Source organism: Vanessa atalanta, chromosome 1 (assembly GCF_905147765.1).
Source record: "Vanessa atalanta chromosome 1, ilVanAtal1.2, whole genome shotgun sequence".
NCBI lineage: Eukaryota > Metazoa > Arthropoda > Insecta > Lepidoptera > Nymphalidae > Vanessa > Vanessa atalanta.
In genome coordinates this window covers 4726940-4741063 of record NC_061871.1, presented here as the reverse complement: position 1 = coordinate 4741063, position 14124 = coordinate 4726940, and the positions used below count along the sequence as shown (strand labels likewise).

Here is a 14124-nt window from a genome sequence, read left to right as displayed (position 1 = left end):
AGAATTCGAACCAAATTAATTCAAATTTTGATTGTAATTCAAGCTATTTTTATAGACAACGACTCACAATTACAGCTGTTTTCCGAATTTGATATAAAATTTCCAGGAACGTCATTTAGTAAGCTTAAGACTTGTTGCTATCGAAACACTCATCTTCAAAAGTTCAGCTTCAAAACAGCTCTGGTGACTAAATCATAATCTAAATTCACTTTTACTTTTTCCTAAGATCGTATTTATGACTTATTGTAATATTTGAAAGTCATTGCTTATACTATAACGCCGTCTGCGACTCATCATGCCGATTGGATTAAAATCATATGTTAAATTGCCAACATCGGCCACAAATGTTAGTAGATGGCCTAGTGGTTAGAGCGCGTGCATCTTAACCGACGATTTCGGGTTCAAACCCAGGCAAGCACCATTGAATTTTCATGAGCTTATAATTCATCTCGTGCTCGGCGGTGAAGGAAAACATCGTGAGGGAACCTGCATGTGTCTAATTTCAACGAATTTTTGTCACATGTGTATTCCACCAACCCGCATTGGAGCAGCGTGGTGGAATATGCTCCAAACCTTCTCCTCAGAGGAAGAGGAGGCCTCAGCCCAGCAGTGGGAAATTTACAGGCTGCTAATGTAACGCTATCAAGCAGAATATTTTTTACATTCAAAATTTTGAAATAAATCACGTCATTATTATGTCATGTTACGGGACTAGGTCGAAAAATTGGCAATATCGCTTCACGTAATTAATGGATGACCCTAATAGGTTTCCTTTTATTTGTAACACTATGATTTTAGCCTTTCGAAAAAAGCGAGGAATAATATACAAGGCAAAGAATGAAACAATAAACACACGTCTTTGAGTTGTGGCAGTATAATTTGTGTTAATAAAATTAAAAACTATACAAAAATTAGATAAAGTAGTGATCATGTAAAAATTATAAATAGTATATTCGATTTTACAAATAAATTGAAATTTACAAAATTTTAAGAATACATTTTATACAAAAACAAGTAACAAATAAACGTGATTTAAAATAGTAATTTTTAAATAAAATAGTAATTTATTTTATGTACAAAAAATTAAATATATCATAGTACCATAAATATAGGTAAATAGTTTTAAAATTTTGAGAATGTAAGAAATCCAATTTAATAAATTATTTACCATTTAAAGCATTGTATGTAAAATAATATATAATTCGTTACTTTAATCGTCTTTATTATAAACTGTTCTTATAAAAGCTGTTATGCGGAAAAATAATTCTAGTCGAATAAATGCGGAATTATTGATATTGTTAAATACTATCCATTTTGGTGAAATATTCTGGTATTAATAAGGGTTAATTGTACTAACTAAAGTGGACAAGGAGTCATTTATTTCGCTTTATTATCGTAGATGTAAAATAATAATTTAAACTTTAAACTAAAGTGTGCCCCGCACACAGAATCTTAAATATGTTAAACGACAAATTGTTGTGTACATAACGACAGAAGTTTCATAACAATCATAGAAGTACAAGATGAGGTTAAATTTTTCGATTTTAATACTTATGAAATCTTGTAGTTAGATCGTATTCCACTAAAAAAAGAAGTAAACACGAATAAACTGCTTTTGATAATGTTGACATGATACCATTTGTTTGGTATGGTTTGTTCTGAAATGGTATTTTTAATGTCAGCGAAGTTGCGAAGTACAAATCAAATCTACGATTTGTTATCTTTACTCCATTCACCGGAATAGGCTATATATGGGTAAGTATATATAAAAAAAAATGTATATATATATATATATATATTAAATGTGAATTCGAAATTGTGATTCATTAAAATTCTATACAAATTATTAGTATAAAATTATTCAAATGCTAGTTTAAATGCTTGTTCCAAGTCAGCGATCAGATCATCAGTGTCTTCTAAGCCGACGGATAGTCTGATCAGTGAATCCGTGATGCCCAGTTCTGCTCTTTGTTCTTCGGGCACAGAAGCGTGTGTCATCAGAGAACTGAAATACGGTAAATTATTCTTTTTATCTTTTAACACGTTGATTGCGATCAATTAGTTTCCTAGTTTGCTCAGTTTACTAGTGGCAACACTTCAAACTATGTTTTACAATAAAAAAAAAATACAATAATTTTATAAATTATCTTATTCGTATAATTTGTCAAAACAAAAATTATATATAATATTTTTTCTACTTTATAAGTTGTACATTGAATCTTTGATTATTATTGTATATTTGATTTGATTAAACAACGGATCAAAATATATATTATATAGAGTGGCGTAGCTAGGTGGTCAAGGGCCCTGGTGCATAGAAAAAGAAACGGGCCCTCACCCCCTCTTTAAACTTATATTGCACTTCAAAATTATAGATAGGAATAAAAATAGGATACAGGATACATTGAGATGAACTTATCATTAGTAGGTTAAATCAATATGTCATCTCTATTCAAAGCTTAGGTTAGAGGGCCCCCTGAGCTCCGGGGCCCTGGTGCACTGCACCACCTGGCCCTACGATAGCTACGCCACTGATTATATATCGGTAAATTTGGAATTGAGGCTGCTAATTTGGACATGGACAGGCCTGCAGATATCGTATTGAATATAACAGCAAGACATTATAAATTCCTAAATAGTAACAGTAATCGTTAACTTAACATCACTAGGAACGTACATATACTTAGCTGATTAGATAAGATTAATATACCCGTTGCTTGGCGCCCGTGTTAAGTTCCACAAGTACCTGTTCACGTACAACGAGGAAAATCACTTGTTTGTTTCCTATTATAAATTAAATATAATCAAACTTACGGCAGTTCCGCCAGACTCTCGTATCCTCCCAAACTTTCGGCCAATGTGAACACTTTGAGGGAGCTTAGGAACTTTTTCGACTCTTTCAGTCCTCCGGAATGCTTGAAGCTGAATACACCGGAATGACCAGTCATTTGCTTTTTTGCTATGTCATGTTGGGGATGAGAGGGTAAACCTAAAAAATGATAACGTGTATTTATGATGACATTTATTATTTCCAAAAAATATTGTAAGAAATCAACATTTTGTTTTGATACAGTAAAGTATGAATTTACTAAATAGAAATTAGTTAGTGAAGTTAACCCCTGGACTCCCTGGAGGTCCGGTATAACATCCACCTTTTAAAATAGCAATTTTTTTGTTCAGAAGAAGGCTTTTGTTTTGAAACTTTTACGAACCTGGATGCATAACTTTGGTGATCCGCTGGTGTTTGAGCATCCAATTTGCAATAACAAGCGATGACTTCTTATGCTGCTCCATTCTAAGGGCCAGAGTTTTTAAACTTCTGTTAACTAGGTAGCAGTCCATAGGCGAAGGAACTATACCCATAGCTGCAAAATCATATTTTTTTTATTAAAAATAAAAAGATTTAAAAAAACTTGTATCATGCATAGAAAATATAATACTCAATATTAGATGTAATACATTTTATTCTTATATACTAGACGTGTAATAAAGGGGGAGTCCCCTCGTAAACACTGTAATTTTCATATTCACTACATAGTATAAAACAAAGTCGCTTCCCGCTATCTGTCTGTCTACGTATTCTTAGATCTCGTTAGTATTTTTTTAAGTATTTATTTAGTATGTATTTAATATTAATAATTCTAGTTTTTAGCACAAATTTATTAAAGACACTCTAAAGCAACAAACCTAAAATAAATCGATGGACCAATAAAAACATATTGCAATTTGGTGGGAGAAACAACTATTATTCGCATTCACCGCCCTAAAAAATTATTTTTAGGCTTAGGCTTCATGTAATATTACAATTTACGATACAACTTCAAGGATCTGTTTCAGATGACAAAGCAATATTCGCTGAGAGTTGCGGGCAGAAGTAGAAAATAAGTTAGTTATAAAATATTTAATGGACCTCCTGATGAAAGATGCTCACCACTGCCCATAGACATTGTCGCTGTATAAAATTGTATAAGATGTTATGTTTCATGTGCCTGTAGTTACACTGGCTTACACACCCTTCAAATAAAACACACACACACACGGTGGTACTTAAACAGATATAATTGTACAAAGCCGCCAAATGAATAAGCCTAGAAAAAAGTCTAAAAACTATAAAAAACTAAACATTATACAAAAATAGGTAAGTCTATCTCGTCACTAGGTGAATGTGCAAAATGAAAACCAATAGTTTGACTACACGTAATGCATATTGTATCTCGTCACGTTGATTTGCAATTTACATAAAATAACCGCACCAGCGTTGATAGCATGACGTATAAACGTGACGTTCCAGGTTTTACTCGTAAAATGTAATTACATACGCAATCTATGACAAGAAATATGACTATTATATTTGATATATTGCTCATTTTAACTGATGTAATGTATCCTGTTATCGCAATATACGACATCATTATGTTATGATTGAGTAAAAACAAGGTCGATATGTTTGGTCGTATAGGTTACGTAGATCAATTGTCCAGTATTAAAATAATGGTTTTAAATGTTCGTACGCCCAGCACCATAGAACCCTTTTTTAATGCGAAAAGATTTCAGGTAAAATGTTAATGCCATAAATAAACCAATACTTCAACATGCCCCTCACATATGTACTTATTTTCAGATTTTTTTTTATAGGTTGGCGGACGAGCATATTGGTCACCTAATGGTAAGTGGTCACCACCATAGACACTGGCGTTGTTAGAAATATTAACCATTCACATAACACTAAGATGTTATTTCCCTTGTGTCTGTATATGATAGTTCCAAATTCATATGACGTATGTATATGAATTTGGAACTATCAAGCATCAAACCTAACACCAATTATTTATTATAAATAAGGAGTGTAGTCCCTCTCTAAATAAATTGTTTCATAGCAAATTCCTTACTAAAATTTATTTTTACACAACATACAACATTTTAACAGGTGTACTTTTATAATAAATAGTAATATAATTAAATGCGGGGACAACGACTTAAATATAACTTTCCTGTGGTTGTTAAACAATACAAACATTTTATAACAATAGTGATCGTAAGTTAAATTTATGGCGTCGTTCAGTCATAGAAAATGGTTACTTAAATCGACATTATAATGTTTTATGGCCATAACTGAAAAGTAAGTATCCTTACTGAGCTGTCGGCCTGCTGACCGCGTGTAGTGGGTACTTTAACCCCCATTCTTAACTAGTAAGGATTCTGAGGTCAACAGTTTTAAATTACTAATTGTAAGTCGAAACCTTATACCGTGCATATGGTTAATTGATAATTTGGTGGGATTGAATATCACACGTGAAGTAAGCACGACATTGTTTTGTGAAGTTATTTTATACTTAAGTAAAGTGCCGATCAATCTTCGAATATTTTATATTGTACTCTTGTCGCAGATGAGCTAAAAAGATAAATTTCAGATTTACATTTTCAATAGATTTTCTGTTCCTTTTAATTCACATTACAACACAATAACAACTTAACCGTCATTTAAAACGGTATTTTTCACGAATTAATAATGAATAATAATTATTATTTTAGATTTCGTCCAATGGTATCATAGCAATTCAAGGTCAAAGTTGTTAATTTGCCTTTACTCCGCTTATAATATAATACGCTTTACTAGAGTTCTGTGCATTTTAAAACTCCGAAATTTTCACTTACATAGATGCTATATTATGTACTTGAGTAGCGTATATATTTGTACAAAAAGTCTATTTTGAAATAGTTAAGTAAATAAAATTTATTATATTTGTGATTCTAAGAAATCACATAAGTATGTACATTAACTACATTAAAAAAAATATCATCGAACGCTACAAATAAATAAAGCCATAAATGCTTTTAACGAAGTATATATATATAACTTTTGCTAAAGATCTATTAAAAAGGGCTAAAACTACCTATGTTGGTTTTTCAATGTTTCGAGTGAGGCTGACAGTAGATCCCCTAATTTAAAGAAATTCTTACCGGCTTATGAACTTAATAACAAAACAAATATATTAAATTTAAAATATTAGAATTGATTCGAATATACTAGGAAGAGAAGACAGTGAGAAACTTGGACGACCGCCTATAAAATAAAAGATCCGGTGCCAGTGGGCACTAATTACACTCAATGTCAACACCTTGAAATGTACAAAGTGGCTCTCGCTTACTGAAAATGATCGCTCACACACTGAAATGAACCTACATAATTTAAATGGAGTAAGATAGAAAAAATCTACCAGCTTGCATATGTTTTTACAATACTGAGATAAATATGTATTAGGCCCACATACACTCAAATTCATTTTGTATAATCAGATTTTTCGTCACTACAAAAATAAAGGTTGTAAATTATTAATCGAAGTACACAACCGTAGGAAATTGAAGAGATACATTATTGCCATTATTAGATCTTATACTTGTGTGTTTATGAGATAGAGAACTAGTTGTCGCCCGCGGCTTAGCTCGCGTTTAAGGGGGTCGGTCATCAGGTGTCAAGTATAAAAGCAGCCCTTGGAAGGACTAAGGGGTTCAAACTAGCTTCATACCAATTATCATCAAATTCGATTCATTGGTTTGGCTGTGTTAGCGCTAGAGAGAGATAGCCAGACAGAGTTAATTTTATATTTATAATGTCGTATATCAAGAGGTTGCATGTTTAAACGAGGTACATTTTTATCGGGAAGGTAACCTAGAAGATACAAATGTTGATCTTGTAATCAGAACAATAGTTTTGAGCTTCTCATTGAAACTTTGTAAAATTCTTCTTGTTTATCAAATAATTTTTTTCAATACTTATGATTCGTAAACTACGCTAATACACGTGCATTATTTTATACGGATATCATTTTCTACCTAAGAGTTTTTAAATTCGATACACTTTTCTTTTCACGTTATCGTTGTATGTGCTATTTTCAACACTTTAATTGAATTTAAACTCTTTAATACGAAGAGATTTAATTTATATAACATGATAGTTTAATTAGGATATCAATTTGACATGGTATAAAATTGGAGCCGTGGAAAATGAACTACAAATATTTCTCCTTGAAAAGATAGATTATGATAATATACATGGATAAGAAAAGTAATCATCCTTTGTCTGAAAAGTAATACTGCAAGAAATGGGAGGTTTTATAGCGTGATAACTTATGACCATAAATGGAATGGAAGTGTGTAGTGTAGTCTCTTTAAGTTACATTTAGGTATTACACATTATTCTATTTTTCATATATGTATATATAATCATTTTGTATAAAGAATTATCTAATTATTTTTTTATGGGATAGTATTGCGTCCGAGCTCTAGTTTAGACATACGAAATTGTAACCGGTAATGCCTAGTGCGGGGCCACTGGATGTTTTGTGACTATGTAAATTTTTCATGTTAGTAAATTTATAATTATTTTATTTAAATATTCAATATACTTCCCTTTATCTATGATGCCATAGACAGAGAGTAACATATTTGAATAAAAACAATATTATGTCGATAAATCGTAATTAAGAACGAACAACTTATATCTTATGGTAAAAATTGACATACCGTTCTGTAGGAACCTCAGTCTCTTCTCGATATCGCTGTTATTGAGCACGGCGGCTCCCATGATGACATCGGAGTGTCCGTTCATGTACTTGGTGAGCGAGTACATGACGACATCCGCTCCGTGCCGCAGCGGTTGCTGCAAGTACGACGTCAGGAACGTGTTGTCCACCACTGTGATTATGTTCTCGTCGTGACCCTTCGCTATCTTCACTATCGCCGCAATGTCGGCCACTTTAAGGAGTGGGTTCGTGGGAGTTTCGATCCAAATCATCTACGAATAAATAAACTGCTTCATTTTTTTAAATAATATATGCTTCTTTACTAGCGAATACTCTAAAGTGCGTACGTTAGTAAAAATTTTTCTTGTTTTAATAACATTATTTTAAAAACTAAAACAAATATTTACATATACGCGTAAGATATAAAGAAATATTGTTTTATTTTATATGTGCATTTGTGAATGTTTAAAACGAAACTTTTTTTCTAACGGGAGACCTATTCGAATGTTAATATGAGTAAAGGTTAGCAGGTTCAGTATATTTTACATATTCAATCATCCATAATAGACGATTACGATCAAAAATGTTTTGTTCCAGAACATACACATGATTGTAAAACTATCACGTCAAACAAACTTCGGTATCAAAAACACCGCACAAATAAACATTTCATATTTGTCATAAAAAAAAAAATGTTTATTAAAAACAAAAATCTTAATCTTAATGCGTGTCTTTTGTATGTGTGAGTGTATTTATGTGTTTTATTTAAAGAAACTCTTTGTAATAAACTTTCTGTTTCATTCAAATTTGGTAACAAAATATAGTCTATTTAAATTAATGTAAAGCTATAACCGGTCGGTATGTAGATTATATCAAAAAAGACCCGCGAAGGAACACAGTAGTTATAGTTGCAGTTCAATTATGAAAAAAATATCCATGTAATAATCATATACAGTATTGTATTTACTTATATATCTTGTATGAAAATCAGCGAATGATAACTCTAAGCACTCTTATCATCTATCTGTTATTTAAACAACAATAGTTTTAACGTCAGTAGTGTTTCAAAGTAATATATGACGAAAGAGTTTATATTACGAAAAAAAAAAAATTGATTATAATTACACGAGTGTGTTACCAGAAGATCATTTAACTTCTTTGACTGCATGAGAGATCTCACTGATTGAAAAAATAAACGAAAAAGACTATTTAATTAAAGATCTTTCAGTCTAGCTACAATTAAAAAAGATTCTTATAAATGATCATGACACTATTTCGTATAATTTTAGCTTATAATTTTGAATTCCAATTGGAACTATCAATGATAATGCACTGTATACTATAAAATTAAGCCACAGGAAATCCATTTATTTCTTGCACTCAAAGATATAAGTATAAGCGTTTAAATATTTTGTTTAAAAAAATATTTAATTCAAATAAGAAAACGTTTAACATTTTAAAATAAAATTACGTTTCATTTTACAAATAAATAGTTGGATGTTTATGTTAACAAAACATTCAAAAATAAATAACAGACAGAATAAGCCATTTGATAATATTAATGAGGCAAACAATCGCGGTCTCGAGTTGTTCGCGTCGTTACTTTAACATTTGTTATCAATTATTTGCAATCGATATTATCAAAAATTGTTTTTATCTCAATTGCTCTTAATATATCATAAGTGAAGTTATCTCTCTTATACACATAACATTACATGATAAACGATGTTTTTTATTACATAGATTACTTAATGGCGATAAGAAAAATGTTATATGTTTAATTATGTATCTTTGGAGCACTAGCATGAATCGAGAGTTTGTGTGTATGTTTGTGAACAATTGATATTGATTGATTCTGTGACACAGAAGTTCATTGTCTTTTCTACATAAATAGAATCATTATTGAATGCTTCTTATATTGTATGTATTGTTATGTGTATGTTAAGTTTTTTTTATTTATATTTTTGCATTTTTATATATAAGAGTACTTTCCCAATATGATCTTTTGGTGACGTTGCGTGAGAATACTTCAGTGATAATACTGCCCTTTTACATTATTTTTTTATTTTGTATTAAGCCTTTTTTGTGTTTGAGCAATAAAATATTGTTATAAATAATCTCTCCGAGCGAAGAGGCCGGTACCAGCTGATATTACCATAAGCTATTATTATCTACATACATCATTGTGTCTATGGTATCTACGTAATGCTTTGTCATGTAAATAATTACGTACCAACGAGAAAATGCGACTCACCTTTGTATTTTTTTTAATAGATTTTTCTAGTAGTTCCAGGTTTGTAAAATCAACGAATGTAGTTTCGATACCGAATCTTTCAGCTACTTTTCTGAAATTTTTTTTTTTAATATAAATATTTACTTAATTTGTAAGTTTGCTAATTATTTTATAACTAGATATCGGCTATATACTTTCACATTTATAATAATCGTATAGTTTTACGTATCGTATATCGTATCGTTATCGTATCGTTATCGTATCGTTACGTATCGTATTACGAATCGTATAGCTTACAAATTGATAAGTGTACGAAAACACAACATTTTAACAAAAAAAATACCGACTTAAAAAACACTTCCAAAACAAATTAATATGCACTAAAAAATAAATGCTTATTCTTCTTACCAACTTAATAATCAATTTACTTTTTCTACTCATCAATATCGTAGGTACGATCTATGAATTTACCACGCGAGAAGGTAGGTAGGTACCTACCACTTCAACCACTTCAACCCACTTCAAATCTAACTCAACAGATATTTATGAATAACAAATAATGATCAAAATACTTTTTAGAGATCTCCGAAGTAAAATGAAATAAAAAATATTAGACTATTTAAAAGTCGGTTTACGATAATATAATGTAGTTACATTTATTGTTAGTTTTGGAGTCGACGTGGACATGGGAACCACTAGCTTTCAAATAAAAAAAAGAATCATTAAAATCGGTTTACCCAGTCGAAAGTTCTGAGGTAACAAACATAGAAGAAAATCCTGACGAATTGAGTATCTCCTCTTTTTTTAAGTCGGTTAAAAAAGGAAGACGTTCGTGGATACAGTGTGATAAAAATTTATTAAGCGCTGTTCGTTGAATATTTCTAAATATTATTTTTGTGTTTATGACTTAAACGTTTACCGATCATAATATTTTTACTGAATACGTCAGAAGGCAAGTAATAAACGCACGACATAATCAATAAGAGCCGAGATGGCCCAGTGGTTAGATCGCGTGCATCTTAACCGATGATTTCGGGTTCAAACCCAGGCAGTCACCACTGAATTTTCATGTGCTTCATTTGTGTTTATAATTCATCTCGTGCTCGGCGGTAAAGGAAAGCATCGTGGGGAAACCTGCATGTGTCTTATTTCAACGAAATTCTGCCACATCTGTTTTCAACCAACCCGCATTGGAGCAGCGTGGTGGAATATGCTCATGCAGTGGGAAATTTACAGTCTGCTAATGTAATGTAAAATAATCGTGATAACAAATACTTGCTGATTGCTGCGTCTGAACGTATACTTTACGTTGACTTTTAGACAATTCGTCAGCAAAACGAATCATTCAATTTAATAACAGAACATTGATTGTTTTGAGATTATTATTTTAATTTAATTCATTATTTAGCTATAAAATATACATAATAAAGTAAATGTATTGAATATTTGTGTTGCTAACATTTTTTTCATTTTTTTTATAGCACTATCTATAAAAAAAGAAAATCGGTGAACAAATAGAGAAAAAGGTACTGAATTGTTTTGTCTTTCCCTGTTTGTTTATAGAACCTCATATTTTCCAATCAATTTCATATTTTCCTTTACAATTTAACGTTATCAATATAATTCGTTAAACTAATCATTATTGTAGAATATCGTACTCAAAATTAATTAAAATTAAAGCTACTATCGGTTGGAATATTGATTCGACGGGAGGAAACAGCAATTTTTTTTTTAAACTAAGTTGTTTTATGGAAAAAACAAGAGCATTGCTAATTATTATTCCCAATATTGTTATATATTATTTTAACCTCGTACGAATCGTAAACACAAAATTAGCTTATGAAAAGATTCCGTGGTGTTTGCCCGATTTTGACCCGCGACCTTCAGATAAGACCCACGTGTACAATCTACATTACATCTCAAAATTTAATATGTATGTAAGCTACGTAAGTTAGTTAGACTTACGACTTACTTTAAATAAACCGTCTCCTATCCTTTCACTGTTCAAGTGTAAGATTGTTATTTAACATATTCGTTTTTCGTTTTAAAACTTTATAGCACACTTTTACCCACATACATTGATTATTTCCCCATACAGACTTCGAACCCTCTTTTGACACCTATATAGGATGTTTTCCTTGATAAAAATAATAATAATATATAATATTCTTTCCCGGGATTCAAACTATTTACTAGAGCAAATTTCATATAGTTCGGTTCTGCGTTTTAGCGAGAGGTAACGCATGTATATTATTAGTAGGGATCACCTTACTTTTCGTAAAACTTTCGTTTAAAGCATTACGTCATGATGCTATTATAAAAAATACAGAAGTATATATATTCTATTTATAAGACATGAAGGCAAATAATTGAGCAATACAACATTAATGAGTTAAAAACAAAGTCAAACGAAAAGCAGGTACATGATAACTCCGACTGTATGTGCAAAGTATTACAAAATATATAATTACAATGGGTTTCTCAATAGTCAGTACTTATCAATCAGGTGGACTATTATTGTCATTTTTCCTTAATCAACATTATATTGCGATGCTTTGATTTTCATGCAACCAAATACATGAATATATGTATTTTAAATCAGTATATATATTTTATGAATAATCAATTTCAAAGATTACTAAATATTTTGTAATATTGAATTATACTTTTTTATTGGGCAGTTGTAATTTTTAACTAACTGAGAAAATATTATATATTCTCAGATAGTTATGTAATTTTAAATTAGCTCATTACCTCAAAATGAACAAGTTTATTTTTTCTTTTCATTGTAACCACACCTATGATTTTCAAGCAACCTATCTTTATATAGTATAAAATAAATATTAAACAGTTTTCTAATATTTTTTTTTTTTATTATTTACTGAAATAAAGTCTCTATTGGTTAGTAATAATAAATTTTTACTCACCTAAATAGTCTATTAGTTCCACCATATATATCATCGCTAGACAACAAATGATCCCCTTTATTTAAAAGTGAAATTAGAGTTGTTGTTGCTCCAAGACCCGAGGCAAAGGTTAAGCCATACTTTCCACCATCCAGTGCAGCTAAGCATTCTTCAAGAGTATTTCTAGTTGGATTACCAGATCTGCCATATTCAAAGCCCTGAAATATCATTATTTTTCTTATTTCTTTCTTTTTAAATTAAACATATTCATTATATCCATAAAAATATATGTATTATTAACTGTACTTGTTAAAGGTAAAAAAAAAAAAAATGGAATCTTACTGTGTGTTCAGCAGGTGCTGGTTGTTTGAATGTAGTTGATGTGACAATAGGTGGGACAACTGCAGCCGATTTCCACTTCTCGGGGTCTTGACCAACATGAATCGCAATTGTGGAAAAACCAGGCTTTTGCTTCAAAAATCCTTGATCACCCATCTAAAAAAAATCAAAGGTTAAAAATAAAAGAAATCCTTTTTATTCGTTCTAAAGACGCGTGATAAATTCACTACTCAAAGAATAAATTGGCAATATCGTCCAACATTCGCCAGCAAATTAGAATAACCTTGAAGACTTACTTCTGTAGCTCCAATATGTGAATATAAACCGGCTTTTAAAAATAGATATATATTATTAACTTCATAAAAAATTGCACGTTTTAAATTATCACAATTTTCCACATAAAAATGATTGGTATCTATTTTGTAATTATATTACTTCTTAATTTATTATTCAGTAAACCAGCGATATTTATATTATCTTAAAAAATAGGAACTTAATTTCAATTCCTAAATTAAATATGATAATTACGTACCTTTATTAAGGATAAAAGTGTAGGGAATGTAAAAAATAATTAATTGTATTAACTTTATATAAATTAGCGAAACACCGGCTTTATTCGTGTATAACCTTAAACCGCGCAACCAAGAGCAAGGTTAACTTCCGAGCGCTGTCAAACTGAAACTAATAAAAATAAACGACGGCTCGAGCAAAAAAAGAGATGATGACGATGATGAAACAAAAGAAATGTATTACTCAAACTATGCCGCGCTGTTTTATTTTCCTTTAGTTGGCTATACATGGTATAATATACATTTCCCAGAAGTTGGTAAAATAGTTCTTCAGTGTTGCCGCCTATCCTGATTGTACACTTTTTTTTACTATACTACCTAAAATACCATTACATAAATAACAAAATATAGCATTTTATCGATAAATATTTTGCAATAAAGTAAATGTAATAAAAAAGGATTTTTTTCAAAAATAAGATCAACGGATTTAATTTTTGAAAAAAATCTTGATTAAGAATGAAATTAAGAACCATATCCTTTAGTGTAATTGATATGAATTTTACTTGGTGGTAGGGCTTTGTGCAAGCCCGTCTGGGTAGGTACCACCCACTCAT

The 14124-nt window shown here is 30.7% G+C and overlaps 1 protein-coding gene across 1 annotated transcript; it reads right to left on the bottom strand.

Moving 5' to 3' along the window:
* Nucleotides 1–1101: 1101 nt before the first annotated feature.
* On the bottom strand, nucleotides 1102–13727 carry LOC125067955 (cystathionine gamma-lyase). The gene is made up of 8 exons (XM_047676893.1): nucleotides 13534–13727; nucleotides 13005–13157; nucleotides 12684–12880; nucleotides 9778–9868; nucleotides 7525–7795; nucleotides 3213–3365; nucleotides 2815–2989; nucleotides 1102–2005 (listed from the first exon to the last, which is right to left on the bottom strand). Exons 2-8 carry the CDS (start codon nucleotides 13155–13157, stop codon nucleotides 1858–1860), a joined length of 1188 nt encoding a protein of 395 aa, XP_047532849.1. The 5' UTR covers nucleotides 13534–13727; the 3' UTR covers nucleotides 1102–1857.
* Between the last annotated feature and the right edge of the window lie 397 nt (nucleotides 13728–14124).